General features: G+C 53.0%; 1 protein-coding gene across 5 annotated transcripts in view; it reads right to left on the bottom strand.

Moving 5' to 3' along the window:
* med15 (mediator complex subunit 15) overlaps nucleotides 1-6,449 on the bottom strand; it is a 204,863-nt gene extending 198,414 nt beyond the window's left edge. For 3 of the 5 annotated variants that reach the window (XM_069933768.1, XM_069933771.1, XM_069933770.1), the window contains exons 1-2: nucleotides 6,304-6,447; nucleotides 694-781 (exon numbers count right to left, since the gene is read on the bottom strand). In XM_069933768.1, the coding sequence (XP_069789869.1) occupies nucleotides 694-781; nucleotides 6,304-6,371 (156 nt within the window). In that variant the 5' untranslated portion in view covers nucleotides 6,372-6,447. Of the gene's footprint in view, nucleotides 1-693; nucleotides 782-6,303 lie in introns of all 5 variants that reach the window. The other 2 variants (XM_069933772.1, XM_069933769.1) reach the window with 2 other exon arrangements.
* Between the last annotated feature and the right edge of the window lie 12,100 nt (nucleotides 6,450-18,549).

Genomic DNA, 18,549 nt, shown 5'->3' with positions numbered 1-18,549 from the left:
AATTGCCTTCTATTTTGTATGGAAATATGAAAATTAATTGAATGGAATTTGCACTGCTGTCTGGAAACAGGACGCATCTGATCAATCTTGGGGGTGGGCAGAAACAGTTGCATTCAACAAAACTGGATCAGTATGGGAAGAAAACTAGGTAAGAGGTCAGCTGCAGCCAGCCAGCACCGGCACAGGTGGCCACCTTCTCTACTGCTGCTGCTGTAGGACCTTGTTCTAACTGCCTTGTAAAATGGACTGCCCAGTCCATTTAGATAGGCCGTTTCGACTGATGAGCCCATGCCATCCAATTTACACCCCATTAAACCTACACCCCCGGTAAGTTTTGAATGGTGGGAGGAAACTGAAGCCCCTGGGGAAAACCCACACAGACATGGGGAGAAGGTACAAACTCCTTACAGACAGCGCAGGATTTGAACCCCAGTCACAATCACTAGTGCTGCCACAGCGTTGCACTAACTGCTGTGCCAATCGTGCCACTAATGAAGTCCATTTGGATAGGCATTCATAGTCATCCCTTCCAACTATCATACAAGTGGACAATAAAGGAGCATGAGCAGAAACACTCAGTTGGTCAGCCAACATGTTAAGTCTCAGATCCAAGATTGACCTGCCGAGGGTTTCTGACATTTTCGGACACTATTTCACACTTTCGAGCTCCCAGGTTTTTGGATTCTCACTTACCCTGGTCTTGGCCTTCATGAAGACGTGGTTTTCCATGTCTTTGCTGGGTTTGGTGATGGGGGTTCCAGCTGACCGCATGGCCTCATCGCTGCACACAGAGGGAAGAAGGGAATCAGCAGTGGCTCCATGCTGACCGGGAAGAGGAGAGTCTCAGTGCCACTCCACTATGGAAAGTCTCAAAGCTTTCCACTCTCACCAGTCTGAAAGGAGGTGGGGCTTCACACCTGCAGGGGGTAATCTATGTGTGTTTCACGTGCTCATGGTGGGGTGGGGGAGTGAGGGCGAGGGGCAGGGACGTGTGGGTGGGGCGGAGGCTCTGATTAAAGGGATGTGGTAGAGGGTAGATTGGGAAGTGGGCTTCCACGAAGTCATGTCTGGTAAGTAGACACAGAATTGTATCTCCCCACCATCACAATGATCAGATCAAGGCTCCACTGCCCAACTGCATTCAATGGACTACAAGGCTCTCCAAAGATATCCCTTCCCCAACTATGCTGCTGGAAGCAGACACGTGAACATCAAAGAGGTCAACTATCCCAGAGCCAGGACATCCCTGTGGGAGCTCCTGGACACGCAGGCTTTGCCCTTCTTTATTGCTTCACTGGTAAATTTACAACTCCTCAGAAGTGAAGCAGCCCAGAGCCTGTGAACCGAGCTCATTCAAATGCAGATAGTCAGCAAGGAGATTATTGAAAGTGTCAGCAGAAACAATCCTGAACTCCCCACAAATCACTGGGTCTACAAGGAACAACGCACCTCCTCACATCATTATCCCTTTCCAGGAGATAGAAGGTCCATGAGGACTTTCACTTGATTGGATGTGAAGCATCTAAGTTTTCAAGCTCAACATCATTCAGATCAGAGCAGACCCCTGGCCCCTCCTCCATCATCCACAGCCTGAATATCCATTATCTTCCCCACGTACAACTGAATTGGAGCAAACAGGAGGACTAGGCCATTCAGCCAGATCGTTGACTTCAGAAACTATGTTCTCCTGCTGTCTCAGTACCCTTTCAATGATGGAACACTCAACAATGCCAGTCCAGTTATCTCCACCTCAATGAGCTGTGTTCACAGACCCTGGCTTCACCGCAGTGGAGAAATGATCAAACTTAGAGCAATCCTCAATTTTACAAATTTATCACATCACTGCACCTCACTCGTCCCAACCCCTCACTCTCACGTCCCCGACCCACTCTCGCGCCCCTTTGTCCCTTCCACAGCCCCGCACCCCCTCTCCTGTCCTCCGCGCCCTCCCGTCAGTCGGCCCCGCACCCCCTTCTGGACCCCAGTGAGTGATGCTGACATACCTTCTAGAAATCTATCAATCAGCATTAGCCCAACAGAGTAAACAGGGCCCTCCAATCCTCGGGCAAAAGATGAAGACACACAACCAGACAAAACATGCATACAGGCCGACAATACATATACAGGACACATATTCATACATACAAATATATAAATACTGTTTTGTACATATGAGAGTCTCGGATGATTAGTGTGAATAGTAATATGCAGAGGGTCGCACACAAGAGAGGCCAATGCTTGATCTTGTCTTGGGAAATTGGGAAGGGCAAGAGGATGCTTGGGTACCAGCGAACTTGTTCATTAGGTTTATGGAGAGAGGTGGGCAAAAACAAAATTGGGAATGGGGCAGGACAACTTTGATGGTATGTTGATCGAAACAGACTGCTTGAAGGGAGAGGAGCATTAGAACAAAGAGCATTACAGCACAGGACAGCCCACTCTCAACCTTCCCTACCTCACACCTGTCACCCTCCATCTGTCTTACATCCATGTAAGAATGTCCTTACACATCGTGCCTCTGACATTTCCCCCCAACTTTCCTACGCTCACCTTCAACAGATGCCCTCTGGGATTTGCTATTGGTGCCCCTGGAAAATGGCACGGGCTGTCTGGGCTCCGCCCATCCTTTTACACTCCAGAAAGAAAAAGCCCCAGCTCCGCTAACCTTGCCTCGTAACACGTATTCTCCAATCCAGACAACATACTGGTAAATCACCTCCTCATCCACTCTAAAGTTTCCTTTAATGAGGCGACCAGAACCAAACACAATGCTTCAAGTGTGGTCAAACCAGAGTGGGAAAAGAAGCAACATTGCCTTGCTGCTTTTGAACTCAATCCCTGGACTAATAAACGCCAACACACCACATGCCTTAAACTCCCTATCAACTAGCACGACAACCGTGAGGTATCTATGGAACAACACTGCACAACCCCTATGTTCCCCATCTATCAAAAATCCTGCCATCAACCACATACTCTGCATTCAACAAGACCATAAACAGTGCATCCCTCCAAATTTATCTGGGACAGACAGGGAACAGGAGGGTGGGGAAAGTCAGTGACCAAGGAAGGGGAGGAGAAATGAGGATTGACGGAGGAGAGATGGGGGATGGATGGCAATCGAAAAACGGATGGGGGGGGCGATGGGGCAACAGGGGGGAGAGGGGTCGGTCAGGGGGGGAAGAGGGGGCGGTCGGGGGGGAGAGAGAGGGGATGGCCGGGGGGGGTAGAGAGGGGGGTCAGTCCGGGGGTGGAGAGGGGGCGGTCCGGAGAGGGAAGAGGGGGGCGGTCCGGGGGGGGGAGAGAGGGGGCGGTCCGGGGGAGGGGAGAGGGGGCGGTCCGGGGGAGGGGAGAGGGGGCGGTCCGGGGGAGGGGAGAGGGGGCGGTCCGGGGGAGGGGAGAGGGGGCGGTCCGGGGGAGGGGAGAGGGGGCGGTCCGGGGGAGGGGAGAGGGGGCGGTCCGGGGGAGGGGAGAGGGGGCGGTCCGGGGGAGGGGAGAGGGGGCGGTCCGGGGGAGGGGAGAGGGGGCGGTCCGGGGGAGGGGAGAGGGGGCGGTCCGGGGGAGGGGAGAGGGGGCGGTCCGGGGGAGGGGAGAGGGGGCGGTCCGGGGGAGGGGAGAGGGGGCGGTCCGGGGGAGGGGAGAGGGGGCGGTCCGGGGGAGGGGAGAGGGGGCGGTCCGGGGGAGGGGAGAGGGGGCGGTCCGGGGGAGGGGAGAGGGGGCGGTCCGGGGGAGGGGAGAGGGGGCGGTCCGGGGGAGGGGAGAGGGGGCGGTCCGGGGGAGGGGAGAGGGGGCGGTCCGGGGGAGGGGAGAGGGGGCGGTCCGGGGGAGGGGAGAGGGGGCGGTCCGGGGGAGGGGAGAGGGGGCGGTCCGGGGAGGGGAGAGGGGGCGGTCCGGGGGAGGGGAGAGGGGGCGGTCCGGGGGAGGGGAGAGGGGGCGGTCCGGGGGAGGGGAGAGGGGGCGGTCCGGGGGAGGGGAGAGGGGGCGGTCCGGGGGAGGGGAGAGGGGGCGGTCCGGGGGAGGGGAGAGGGGGCGGTCCGGGGGAGGGGAGAGGGGGCGGTCCGGGGGAGGGGAGAGGGGGCGGTCCGGGGGAGGGGAGAGGGGGCGGTCCGGGGGAGGGGAGAGGGGGCGGTCCGGGGGAGGGTAGAGGGGGCGGTCCGGGGGAGGGGAGAGGGGGCGGTCCGGGGGAGGGGAGAGGGGGCGGTCCGGGGGAGGGGAGAGGGGGCGGTCCGGGGGAGGGGAGAGGGGGCGGTCCGGGGGAGGGGAGAGGGGGCGGTCCGGGGGAGGGGAGAGGGGGCGGTCCGGGGGAGGGGAGAGGGGGCGGTCCGGGGGAGGGGAGTGGGGGCGGTCCGGGGGAGGGGAGAGGGGGCGGTCCGGGGGAGGGGAGAGGGGGCGGTCCGGGGGAGGGGAGAGGGGGCGGTCCGGGGGAGGGGAGAGGGGGCGGTCCGGGGGAGTGGGCGGTCCGGGGGAGGGGAGAGGGGGCGGTCCGGGGGAGGGGAGAGGGGGCGGTCCGGGGGAGGGGAGAGGGGGCGGTCCGGGGGAGGGGAGAGGGGGCGGTCCGGGGGAGGGGAGAGGGCGCGGTCCGGGGGAGGGGAGAGGGCGCGGTCCGGGGGAGGGGAGAGGGGGCGGTCCGGGGGAGGGGAGAGGGGGCGGTCCGGGGGAGGGGAGAGGGGGCGGTCCGGGGGAGGGGAGAGGGGGCGGTCCGGGAGAGGGGAGAGGGGGCGATCCGGGGGAGGGGAGAGGGGGGGCGGTCCGGGGGAGGGGAGAGGGGGCGGTCCTGGGGAGGGGGCGGTCCGGGGGAGGGGAGAGGGGGCGGTCCGGGGGAGGGGAGAGGGGGCGGTCCGGGGGAGGGGAGAGGGGGCGGTCCGGGGGAGGGGAGAGGGGGCGGTCCGGGGGAGGGGAGAGGGGGCGGTCCGGGGGAGGGGAGAGGGGGCGGTCCGGGGGAGGGGAGAGGGGGCGGTCCGGGGGAGGGGAGAGGGGGCGGTCCGGGGGAGGGGAGAGGGGGGCGGTCCGGGGGAGGGGAGAGGGGGCGGTCCGGGGGAGGGGAGAGGGGGCGGTCCGGGGGAGGGGAGAGGGGGCGGTCCGGGGGAGGGGAGAGGGGGCGGTCTGGGGGAGGGGAGAGGGGGCGGTCCGGGGGAGGGGAGAGGGGGCGGTCCGGGGGAGGGGAGAGGGGGCGGTCCGGGGGAGGGGAGAGGGGGCGGTCCGGGGGAGGGGAGAGGGGGCGGTCTGGGGGAGGGGAGAGGGGGCGGTCCGGGGGAGGGGAGGGGAGAGGGGGCGGTCCAGGGGAGGGGGAGGGGAGGGGGAGAGGGGGCGGTCGGGGGGGGAGAGGGGACGATCCGGGGGGGGGGGGGAGAGAGGGGGCGGTCCGGGAGGGGGGGGGGAAGAGAGAGGGGGCGGTCCAGGGGGGGGGGAAGAGAGAGGGGGCGGTCCAGGGGGGGGGGGGAAGAGAGAGGGGGCGGTCGGGGTGGGGGGGGAAGAGGGGGCGGTCCGGGGGGGAGAGGGGGCGGTCCGGGGGGGGAGAGGGGGCGGTCCGGGGGGGGAGAGGGGGCGGTCCGGGGGGGGAGAAGGGGCGGTCCGGGGGGGGAGAGGGGGCGGTCCGGGGGGGGAGAGGGGGCGGTCCGGGGGGGGGGAGAGGGGGCGGTCCAGGGGGGGGGGAGAGGGGGCGGTCCGGGGGGGGGGAGAGGGGGCGGTCCGGGGGGGAGAGGGGGCGGTCCGGGGGGGGAGGGGGCGGTCGGGGGGGGGGGAGAGGGGGCGGTCGGGGGGGGGGAGAGGGGGCGGTCGGGGGGGGGAGAGGGGGCGGTCCGGGAGGGGGAGAGGGGGCGGTCCGGGGGGGGAGAGGGGGCGGTCCGGGGGGGGGAGAGGGGGCGGTCCGGGGGGGGAGAGGGGGCGGTCCGGGGGGGGAGAGGGGGCGGTCCGGGGGGGGAGAGGGGGGGCGGTCCGGGGGGGGGGAGAGGGGCGGTCCGGGGGGGGGAGAGGGGGCGGTCGGGGGGGGAGAGGGGGCGGTCCGGGGGGGGGAGAAGGGGGGTCCGGGGGGGGGAGAAGGGGGGTCCGGGGGGGGAGAGGGGGCGGTCCGGGGGGGGAGAGGGTTTAGTCCGGGTGGGGTCCGGGATCTGGATGAAGAGGTTTGGGGTTGACTGGTGGGGTCGGCGTGTATCAGCCGTCGGTGCCGGATCCCCCTCGCCCTCAGGCGGGGCCCGCCTCGGCAGGCCGTGATGTCCGGGACGGGTAGGCCCAGCAGAGCCCCCATCCCGCGCCGCTACCCGCCACCGGACCCCTGAACCCCACGGCAAGCGCAGCCCAACTCACATCTGCGCCACCACCTTCTGCCGGAACGCGATGGTCCGCCACTCGCTGTCCGTCACGTTCACATCCATGTTGTGGCCGCTCTGACTCACCGAGGCGGGCGCCTTCGCACTGCCTGCCGGGCACGGGCGGCCGAGCGGGGGCGGTGGGCGGGGGATGCCTTCACAGTGCAATGTAGACCTCCGGGCGGCAGGCGGCGCTCAACTGCTGCCGTTTACCTGTCCTCCCGCCCGTGCAGTGGGCGCTATCACCACTTAGCTACTGCCGTTGATCAGTCCTCCAGCTGGCAGGTGGCGCAGTCAGTGCCCAACCACAGCCGCTGATCAGTCCTCCCATAGGTAGGGGGTGTAGTCATTGCCCAACCAATGCCGCTGTTCAGTCCTCCTGCCCATTGGGTGGCACTCTCACCTCCAATGGGAAGGGGCACAGTCACTGCCCCACTACTGACACTGGTGAATCCTCTCAGCACAGGGGGCACTGTCGCAATGAGATGTCTGGATGTCTTTTCTCTGTAGATGTCGCTCGATCTACCGAGTTCTGCTGATCCAAAAATCCAGCAACCAGAGATCTGGGCCATGGAGAATCTGGACCACCAGAGAATCAGGGCCACCTGTGAACCTGGACCACCCACGAATCTGGACTACCGGTGAATCCTGACCACCTGAGAATCAGGGCCATTGGAGAATTTGGGCCACCCAAGAATCTGGACACACGAGGATCCTGGCCACATGAGGATCTGGTGCACCTAAGAATCCAGGCCACCGGAGAATCCAGACCATCCAAGAATCTGGGCCACCTGAGTATCAGGACCACCTGTCAATCCGGATCACCTGAGAATCTGGACCACATGAGGATCTGGAGCGCCTGAGAATCCAGGCCACTGGAGAATCCGGGCCACCCAAGAATCTGGGCCACCTGAGTATCAGGACCACCCGTCAATCCGGATCACCCGAGTATCCGAACCACATGAGGATCCGAAGCACCCGAGAATCCAGACCACCTGAGAATCTGGGCCACCCATGAATCCGGACCACCCATGAATCAGGGCCACCAGAGAATCCGGGCCTTGAAAACTCTCAAACTTTTTAAATTTAGCAGGTTTTTGGGTACGTGCATAAACACCACAGCTGCACAGAAGTTGCAGAAATGAACAAATAAATGTTCAATTATTTTTTGTACTTTGTATTTTACATGAAAATATGTTTCGTTGATAAACTATCATCTCTTATTTCATTAAATTTGTATTTTAAAAGTACTGCCTGGAGAATGTGGAAAATTCGAAAACCCAGACTGACCCCTACCCGAGCAATCCAGATTTAAGATCTTCTACTGTATTTTGCTCCGTATTCCAGGACCTGCAGACTCTTGCTGTGTATCAGGAACTCTCTGCTTTCATGCTCCATGAAGACAAACATTTTGTCTGCCTTCTTTGCCTCCTGATCAACCTGACCTGCTATGAACTTGCTTCAAGGTCCCTATGTTATTCAGAATCAAGGTCCCTATGTTATTCAGAAATCGCCAGAACCTGTTTTGTAATGTTGTAGTAGTAGTTTTAAATAAAGTTTGTACATTTAAACAAAAGGGGCCAGGAGGCCATGCGGCAGCGATAGTTATGGGGGTGCAGGAGGCTGGGGCATCAGAGAAAGTGGCAGTGTAGAAGATGAGCTATAGAATATCTAGTTATGGGATTTATGATGAAGAAACCATCACACAGACTTTGGCAGTAAGAGGGGGGAGAGAGAGAGAGAGAGTAACCTCCAGGACTGGAATCAATTTTCACCTCTTCTACTGAGCTATCCTAATGCCTGCCTGATCTCGTTAACACAATAGTGCTAACTGACCACTACCTGTTAGACATGATCTAAAGGCAATAAGCGTCCAGCCCCACTCAGTCCCTGAATGGGATTGTTTCAATGCGGAAGTGCTGGACCCCAATGTCAACTTCAAGAATCTCAGATGACTATGAAACTAGCCATTTACACTGGTAAATTGGAAACCAGGAATCTGGCAGCCAGAGAACGGATACTGATGTGCTCTGTGAGCAACCCTTCCAGACATCTGCTTATTTTTTATACCAGAAGGATGTTCTTAATGATAACTGGTACATGAGATTAAATGAACAACAACAAATAATTTCCCTGTCTTTCGGAAGACAATATGCAAAATGTTAAACACAAGCTGTAGCAAAACCTTCAAAGAAATATCCAATTTGTATGCAGGAAAATGCCTTAAATATTGTAGACTGAGGTTCAAACAGTACTAGTGAAGTGACTGTCTCCCCACCACTAATACTCCTCATTCCCGCTGGCATGACTCAATAAAGACTGTGTTTTGGACTTGGTGGTTTGTTACTGGACCTTTTTGTACCCTGACAGTAACAGAATCCACGGGAACTCCATGTCTCTGAAGGGGTTCTCTTTCTCCTCATGCTGGGGCCACAGGACTAGTGGGGCCTCTTCACGGGCAAACAAAAGGCAAGTCCGTTGTGTGTTTATGTACATGACAGGAGAGAAACCCCAATGAGACCCTCCCAAAATGTAACATCTGGCGTGTATCAGGATTACGTTCCTTCTGTCGTCTCTCCATTTTACCAGTCAGAATCTGGATTTATTGTCATTGTGAGAAGCAGAGATGCCTTCACAGATTTCACTAGAGACAAAAATTGACAACAAAGAACATTTATTTTACAACAATGCAAAGTTGGGTGCTTCCCCTTACCCTGGGAATACACATAGATACTGGGGCTTACCCAACTTTTTATACATTCCATTTCAGTACAGAAGTACCTTCCCCCTTAATATTCTTCTGCCTCCTGGATTGGTTTAGCATTCTGCCTACGTGTCTTCTAACTTCTTATCAGTTTCTGGAAACTTGTTTACCAGGAAGTGTCATGTCTTTGTTCTTATTCATTAATCAACCCCCAGGACTTGCTAAATCTATCTACTTGCTACCCTGTTTTTGAAGAACCCTATTCTATTATACTTGCTTAACCTTTCCTCACATTCCATTCTTACTTCACCCTTATTTAATCCATCATAATTCATTCCTAATTAGCACTTGCTTGACTCCTCATATTCCACCTTCACCCCATCATTTCTTTCTTCTTTCTTTTCTTTGGCTTGGCTTTGCGGACGAAGATTTATTGAGGGGTAATGTCCACGTCAGCTGCGGGCTCGTTTGTGGCTGACAAGTCCGATGCGGAACAGGCAGACACGGTTGCAGCGGTTGCAAGGGAAAATTGGTTGGTTGGGGTTGGGTGTTGGGTTTTTCCTCCTTTGTCTTTTGTCAGTGAGGTGGGCTCTGCAGTCTTCTTCAAAGGAGGTTGCTGCCCGCCGAACTGTGAGGCGCCAAGATGCACGGTTTGAGGCGATATCAGCCCACTGGCAGTGGTCAATGTGGCAGGCACCAAGAGATTTCTTTAGGCAGTCCTTGTACCCACACTCCTGTTCAGCCCATCATAATTCATTCTTAATTAGCACTTGCTTGACTCCTCACATTCCATTATCCCTTACAATCCACCCTTTTTCTTTAGCTACGCTTAGTAAACCCTCATTCGGGCAGTATTCTTTTAAGCTTGGTCTTTTTCCCAGCGAGTGAGTAAACGAACTGCGGCCTCAGCATCATCAAACGGAGTTTGGGAAGCATACATCATTTGGATTGCAGTGACCTGGCGAAGGGCCCGTTGAATTAAACACTGCACACAAGGCATTAAGCAGGGAATTATTATAAGGGCTAGAATAAAAAGCCCAGCCACTATAAGGGCTGTATGTATCCAGCTCCAGTCGCCAGTAAAAATTTTAGTCCACCATATACCGGACCAAGGATGCCAAGTCTGGACCAGGACATGGGAAAATTTTCGAATTCCTGAAGAAATATTTTTTAACCGCCTGGCCATTGTCATCAATCTTCAAGCAACAATTGGTAAAGTTCAATTTTCCACAGACACCGCCCTCAACGGCCAACAAGTAATCGAGGGCCAGGCGATTTTGATAAGCTGTAGCACGTATCTGTTGCTGCTCATCAGCCAATAAATCCAAGGCCTTCGCTGTCTGATTGGTGATAATTTCCAAAACTGCCTGGAGTCTGATCAAACGATTTAGTATATAAATGGGGGTTTGATATCCCCATTGATCAATCCTGAGCCCAAGTAGCAGGGCCATAATATGAAATAATATGTTCAGGGGGCCAGTCTTCACCCCAATTTCCAATTTTAAGTTCTCTCTTTGGGCGAGTATCCTGAGGAGATTGTGGGATTAGGCGCATATATAGCTTAGTGGAAAGGTGGTGGTCGGTATGCAAAGGAAATAAGACAAATTAAGGTTGAATGATTCCAATACAACAAATGCCGCTCTAATCAGGTTCTAAAAAGGTATAAGCCACATTCCCACAAATCCAATATAAACCCTCTGGTGCATTTCCACATAGGATAATCTGGTTCCAGATCTGCCGAAGCGAGGGGATGCCTCGCTTTTTACCTGAACAATTCCATATGTCACTGGAGTCATTGATACTTTCATAAAGCACACAATCCGAATCTTTTTCCATAGAGAAATACCAGGTTGGGGTTGAGAGATGCCAAACAGCTGTAGTATTCTTGAGCAGCTTAAGTCATTTACAACTGGAATCCCTCTTATAGTGACGGCCTTTAGCCTTCCATTCGTCACCCAATGGATGATGTACAAGATGGCAAGTTTGGTAGGGGCATTCAATTTTATTCGTTGTAGCATTAAAGCGTAGAAGTTCCCATATATCCAATGGCTCACCTTGCCAGGGCCAGGTACCATCTTTAGTTGGCCTTCCGCAAATCCAACAATTCTTCAACCTCAGCAAGTCAGCCGTTCGTTGACTTAAATCTACCACTTACTGTCACCTAACCTGTGAGTAGCAGCTTGTCTGCGAGCATTAGCATATATATCCCCTTTATTCCTACTCCAGTTATAACCCTGACTAATATTTTGCTTATAATTCTCCCACCATCTTCTTTGTACCATATTTTTGGCACTTGTCTTTTTAATACCCATAGAGGCGGGGACGCAAACCCAATCCACTCCGCTAGGACAGTTCTGCTTCCCTGGTCCATGTTGGGATCCTAAATTAAACCATAATAAATAAGGTACCCCACTGTACTTGTCCATTCTTCAAAGTAACTATCACTTATGCTGCCCCTATTCCAGGAGGACATTGTGTACAATTGGGTGGTTTCCCAAAAATTGAGAACCAGCAGGAAAACAATACCGCAAATAGTAAAAATAACATTATAACAATTTTTTTCCGGCGGAACGTGACTTTCAGACCAGTAGGATGCGAGACTGCATGCCAGGTGGAGGGGATATTATCAACGTCTTTAGTCTGTGGATTAGCGCGCTTAACGCATTGCACGTGAGTCCATCCCTTTTCTTTTGTTCGTACTGCAGTGTCTGTAATCAAAAGTACACAATAAGGGCCATCCCATATAGGTTCTAGTTTATGATCTTGCCACGCTTTTACATATACCCAATCACCAGCTTTAATGGAATGAATGGGATAGTCCAAGGATGGGGTTTGAGCTAATAACCCCTTCTGTTTTAAGACATACAAAGAAGTGGAAAGCCCCTGTAAATATTTAGATATATATATTGGTCATTAGCTTCATGGGTAAGGGAATCGGTGTGGAATCCCATGTAGGGAAGACTGAACATCATCTCATATGGTGAGACAGCAAGGACCTTACGAAGAGCTGTGTGAATCCTGATTAAAGCTAAGGGTAAGCATTTAATCCAGGAGAGGCCAGTTTCCTCGTGAAGTCGAGTGAGTTGATTTTTCAGGGTCTGATTTATCCACTCGACACGGCCTGAACTCTGGGGGTGCCATGGGGTGTAAGATCCACCATCACTAGGAGATATTTATAGACCCTTATCTTGGGCAATTCCGTGAAGTCAATCTGTATTCGTTGAAACGGGCGTACGGCCATATTGCGACCCCTAGGCATTACATGGCATATTACTTTCTTATTCACTCACTGACAAATTGGACATCCCCGAGTACTTTGTTTGGCTAAGGTGTATATTCCAGAACAAAAGCATACTTGGAGTTGGTATAGATTGTGCCCACCTTTCCCTCTAAACCCTGGAGAAATCACCTCTAATTTTAGTAATAATTGACAATCCTCTCTCCGAGGGGCCTCATCTAGTACCTGTTCCAAAACTTGGCCAAACAAATTTGGTGATTCTGTAAAACCCTGGGGAAGGACTGTCCACCGGTATTGATTTTTCCGTCCTGTAAAGGGATTTTCCCACTCAAATGCAAACATGTTCCTACTGTCCATTGGCAAAGGGCAGGTCCAGAAGGCACAATTACACTGAACCACTTACTATGGGGGTCAATCTTACCCATCAACGTATAAGGGTTAGGTACAACCGGATAACGGGTGAGAATAATTTTGTTTAACTCCCTCAAATCCTGTACTAATCGGTATGTGCTGTCTGGTTTTTGGACAGGTAGAATTGGAGTATTAAAGGGTGACATGCAGGGTTCGAGTATACCGTCTTTCACCAATTGGTCAATTACTGGCTGCAGCCCCTTTCGGCCAGCCATAGGAATCGGATACTGTTTTCGTCGAACTACCTGGTCGGGGTCCTTTAGAGTAACTTGCAGGGGAGGAACATCTAACCCTCCTCTATTGCCTCTTTTCGCCCATACCCTAGGATTTATTAGTCCCCGATCCTCCTCCATCAGCACATAAAATTGAACCCCGATACCTGATCCCTGTGGTCTGGTACCGATAGCCAATTGGTCCTGTAAATCACGTCCCAACAAGTAAACCCCAGCTTGGGGAACTAGTAAAATATCCTCTGTTACGATTTTTCCTCCCATTTGTATCTTTACATTCTTTAATTTAAGGACCTCAAAATCTCTCCCCCGCCCCACCCCCGAAATCATCATCGTCCCTTCTGTAGTAACACCTTCGGGCCGTCGTAAAATACTAGACCAGGCTGCCCTGGAGTCTACTAGGAAAGTCATTTTGTCACAGTGGGGTCCTACGCTTAAATTTACCAATGGTTCTCTGTGCAGCCCCATGGTATGCATTGGCTGAGAACCATGACCCCCCTATTCATAATCTGCCTCCATCAATGCGTAAGATCACGTCTCCCTGGCCCGCATCGGGCATTCCCTCTTAAAGTGTCCCTCCTTTTTACAATAATAGCTAACTAATGCTCCTGTCTCCCAATTTCTGCCAGGGTCTCCACAGGATCCCGGGAACTATCGCCATCCCCGGAATCCTCCTCTACCCCTACCTCTGCCCTGGTCTCTACTTCCCCACTCCCGGCGCTCCTCCCAACATCCAGGAGCCGACACAAGGTTCCTAACACTTCCTTGCATTCCATCCACAACTTCCTTTACTGCCTGCATCAAAATCTTAGCCCTTCCTTCCTGTTTTTCTTCAGACCTCTGGACGTATGCCCTTTGTGCGATCTGCAAAAGCTGTGATAGTCCCTGTTCATGCCAATTCTCCGTCTTTTGTAATTTCTTCCTGATATCTGGAGCTGAATTAGTAACAAAACCCGTCAATACCAACTGTTCACCTGCTGGGGATTCTATATCCTACCCCCCATATTCCTGTATGGCCGCACGTAATCTATTCAGAAATGCAGAGGGGGTCTCTTCGGGACCTTGGGGAACCTCAAATGCCTTCTTAAAGTTCTGTCCTTTTGGAACAGACTCCTTCATTCCTTTTATTAGATTAACCTTGTACTCATCCATTCACGTGCGACCATCATTAGTAGTCTTATCCCAATTTGGGTTTACCAGGGGAAATTTAGCTTCTCCAGGTATCGCCCCTGGCCCCCCTTGGTGTTCCCTATCCCAGACTCTGATCCCTGCCTGGCGGATCATTCCACGCTCATCCAAAGTAAATAGAGCCTTAAAGATAGACATTAATTAATCCCAGTTATATATATTAGGCCCCAAAATTTGATCTAATTGTTCTGCACATCCCTGAGGGTCTTCTACCAGAGAGGTCATTTCCTTTTTAAAATTGCACACCTCAGTACTAGTCAAAGGCACATTTACAAATCTGAGACCCCCTCCCAAGGGAACCTCCCGTAAAGGTCTCATCCAGTTAGATTCTAGCTTATCTCCTCCCTCTCGTGTCAATTGAGGCAGTAATCTTGCACTCTGTGAGTGAGTCCTCATACCACTCCTACTTTCTCCTTCTTTTTTTAACTGTGGAGGAGGAGGGGAAGGTAAAGAAGGGTAAAACATAGGGGAAAAGGGGAATGGGAGCTGGCACAGGGGAAACATAAGGTGGAGGAAGGGAATGTAACACATCCCATCCCTTTATTTCGGGGGCAGAAGGTTCCTCATCCTTCTTGTTTCGAAGTTTCTTCGCATCCAAAATCATCTGATTAGACGATCCACTAAGCCAACAGGCTGCATATTCCCTATTCTTGGTATTGTCTCCTTGATTTTGGTAGAACCAGATGTTCAATGCCTGGCACATCCAGTCCTCGTCGGATCTGAACTTTGGCCAATATACCGAACTCCCTTTTATCGGATTCTTAACCCATTCCTGACAACAATACATGACCATGGTCTGCTTATCCTTCTCACAGGTTTTCCCACACCCCAATTGGATTTTATCCTTCCGTCCTTTCCCTTGCTATTTCCTCCTCCCATATTCTCCCAAAATCACAGTGCGGCTTTCGCGCAAACAGAGGAACTACTGACATGGTCTTTGCCCTCAGACAGCTCCAAGAAAAATGCAGAGAACAAAACAAAGGACTCTACATCACCTTTGTTGACCTCACCAAAGCCTTCGACACCGTGAGCAGGAAAGGGCTTTGGCAAATACTAGAGCGCATCGGATGTCCCCCAAAGTTCCTCAACATGATTATCCAACTGCACGAAAACCAACAAGGTCGGGTCAGATACAGCAATGAGCTCTCTGAACCCTTCTCCATTAACAATGGCGTGAAGCAAGGCTGTGTTCTGGCACCAACCCTCTTTTCAATCTTCTTCAGCATGATGCTGAACCAAGCCATGAAAGACCCCAACAATGAAGACGCTGTTTACATCCGGTACCGCACGGATGGCAGTCTCTTCAATCTGAGGCGCCTGCAAGCTCACACCAAGACACAAGAGAAACTTGTCCGTGAACTACTCTTTGCAGACGATGCCGCTTTAGTTGCCCATTCAGAGCCAGCTCTTCAGCGCTTGACGTCCTGCTTTGCGGAAACTGCCAAAATGTTTGGCCTGGAAGTCAGCCTGAAGAAAACTGAGGTCCTCCATCAGCCAGCTCCCCACCATGATTACCAGCCCCCCCACATCTCCATCGGGCACACAAAACTCAAAACGGTCAACCAGTTTACCTATCTCGGCTGCACCATTTCATCAGATGCAAGGATCGACAATGAGATAGACAACAGACTCGCCAAGGCAAATAGCGCCTTTGGAAGACTACACAAAAGAGTCTGGAAAAACAACCAACTGAAAAACCTCACAAAGATAAGCGTATACAGAGCCGTTGTCATACCCACACTCCTGTTCGGCTCCGAATCATGGGTCCTCTACCGGCACCACCTACGGCTCCTAGAACGCTTCCACCAGCGTTGTCTCCGCTCCATCCTCAACATCCATTGGAGCGCTTACATCCCTAACGTTGAAGTACTCGAGATGGCAGAGGTCGACAGCATCGAGTCCACGCTGCTGAAGATCCAGCTGCGCTGGATGGGTCACGTCTCCAGAATGGAGGACCATCGCCTTCCCAAGATCGTGTTATATGGCGAGCTCTCCACTGGCCACCGTGACAGAGGTGCACCAAAGAAAAGGTACAAGGACTGCCTAAAGAAATCTCTTGGTGCCTGCCACATTGACCACCGCCAGTGGGCTGATATCGCCTCAAACCGTGCATCTTGGCGCCTCACAGTTTGGCGGGCAGCAACCTCCTTTGAAGAAACCGCAGAGCCTACCTCACTGACAAAAGGCAAAGGAGGAAAAACCCAACACCCATCCCCAACCAACCAATTTTCCCCTGCAACCGCTGCAATCGTGTCTGCCTGTCCCGCATCGGACTTGTCAGCCACAAACGAGTCTGCAGCTGACGTGGACTTTTTACCCCCTCCATAAATCTTCGTCCGCGAAGCCAAGCCAAAGATTGGCAAGAAAATAAAATTCCTCTTACTGGAATCCAGTAGCTATTCCTAGTGCGCTTCCTTAACGTCCTCCCGTCGTTTGTTCTCAATGCCTCTTCTCGGATATCACTCGTTTCGTCCACTGACCAGCTACCCATCATCCGGGAGTCCAGCTGAATCAGCCGGGATGCACCTACCCCTGTCGTCAGGCGCTCTGTCAGTGGAGGAAGTGCAATCCCTGACGAGTCCCCAAGTTGTGAGAAGCAGAGGTGCCTTCACAGATTTCACTCGAGACAAAAATTGACAACAAAGAACATTTATTTTACAACAATGCAAAGTTGGGTGCTTCCCCTTACCCTGGGAATACACACAGATACTGGGGCTTACCCAACTTTTTATACATTCCATTTCAGGACAGAAGTACCTTCCCCCTTAACATTCTTCTGCCTCCTGGATTGGTTTAGCATTAGGTAATTCTGCCTGCTTGTCTTCTGCCTTTCTGCAAACTTGTTTACCAGGAAGTGTCATGTCTTTGTTCTTATTCATTAATCAACCCCCAGGACTTGCTAAATCTATCTACTATCTACTTGCTATCCTGTTTTTGAAGACCCCTATTCTATTATCTTGCTTAACCCTTCCTCACATTCCATTCTTACTTCACCCTTATTTAACCCATCATAATTCCTAATTAGCACTTGCTTGACTCCTCATATTCTATTATCCCTTTGTGAGAGATGAGTAAACTTGACATGAAAATATGAAAGATGGGGAAACTAGTACAGACACATGGAGTGATGGATTAAACCAGTATGAACAGGCTAAGCATGGAAATTAGGATGCAGGAAGCAGAGTCAGCCTATGTAAGATAAGAACCTTCTAGTCCTTTCGACAGGATCAGTGAGCCCACCGTATGAATAAGATAAGGAGAGGTAGGAATAATAGAATGTAGGTAGTCTGGGTGAGATAAGGGTCTCCTAGCCCTAGACAGAAGTACCAAGTTCTACATATTAAATTAGTAAACCCTAGACAGGATTAGCGAACTCTGCATATGAAGAGACTGTAGCTCTGAGAGTTGGAAAGGTGTGAATGGGGACAAGGGCAGGGTTGTGAATAAGGACAATGAGGATAATAACATGAAGGGACACCAACAGGATACCCCCTGGTCCTCCAAATCACAGAAACAGCACGTAGGCAGGTAGGATTGCCTAATGCCAAACCCATCCAGCAGGCAGAAGAATGTAAGGGGGAGGGTATTACTATACTGAAATTCACTGAAAAGTTGGGTGAGCCCCAGTGTGTGTGTGTATTCCCAGGGTAAGGCGAAGCACCCAACTTTGCATTGTTGTTATAATAAATGTTCTTTGTTCTCAATTTTTGTCTCGAGCAATTTCTGTTAAGGTACTTCTATTTCTAACAAATGGGGGCTCGTCCGGGATCCCACTCCCTCCACTGACAGAGTGCCCGACGACGAGAGTAGGTGCACCCCAGCTGATTCTGCTGGACTCATGGACGACGGGTGGCTGGTCAGTGGAAGGAGCGAGAGATATCCGAGAAGAGGCATTGAGAACAAACAACGGGAGAACGTTAAGGAAGCGCGATAAGAGTAGCTACTGGATCTGGTAAGAGACATTTTTATACCTGTCAGTATGGGAGGTATGGGCGGTAAGAAAGAGAATCTTAGTGAAGGATTGAATAATCAGATAACCAGAGTCCGTTAGGAGTAATGTTATTTGACTGGGGTTCGGGGAGAACCCGGGGAAAAGACAAACTTATCATGATTAAGTACTGTTGTCTGGAATGGGTTAAAATCCCTATTAAAGGGAGCTCGGTATATTGGCCGAGGCTCGGATCCGAGGATGACTGGATGTGTCAGGAACTGAACATCTGGCTGTATAAGAATCAAAGGGATAACATTGAAAGCAGGGAATATGCTGCCTGCTGGCTCAGGGGATCGGTTGACCAACTGGTCCTGAACGAAAAGAGAAGTGAGGACAAGAGGGATGAGGAAACCCTTGTACCTGAAACGCAAGGATGGGATGTGTTACATTCCCTTCCTCCACCCTATGCCCCTCCTTTACCAGCTCCTATCTCTCCCCCCCCTCCTGTGCTCTACCCTTCCGCACCTTCCTCTCCTCCCCCG

Source organism: Narcine bancroftii, chromosome 4 (assembly GCF_036971445.1).
Source record: "Narcine bancroftii isolate sNarBan1 chromosome 4, sNarBan1.hap1, whole genome shotgun sequence".
Classification (NCBI taxonomy): domain Eukaryota; kingdom Metazoa; phylum Chordata; class Chondrichthyes; order Torpediniformes; family Narcinidae; genus Narcine; species Narcine bancroftii.
This window is presented reverse-complemented; position numbering and strand designations above follow the sequence as displayed.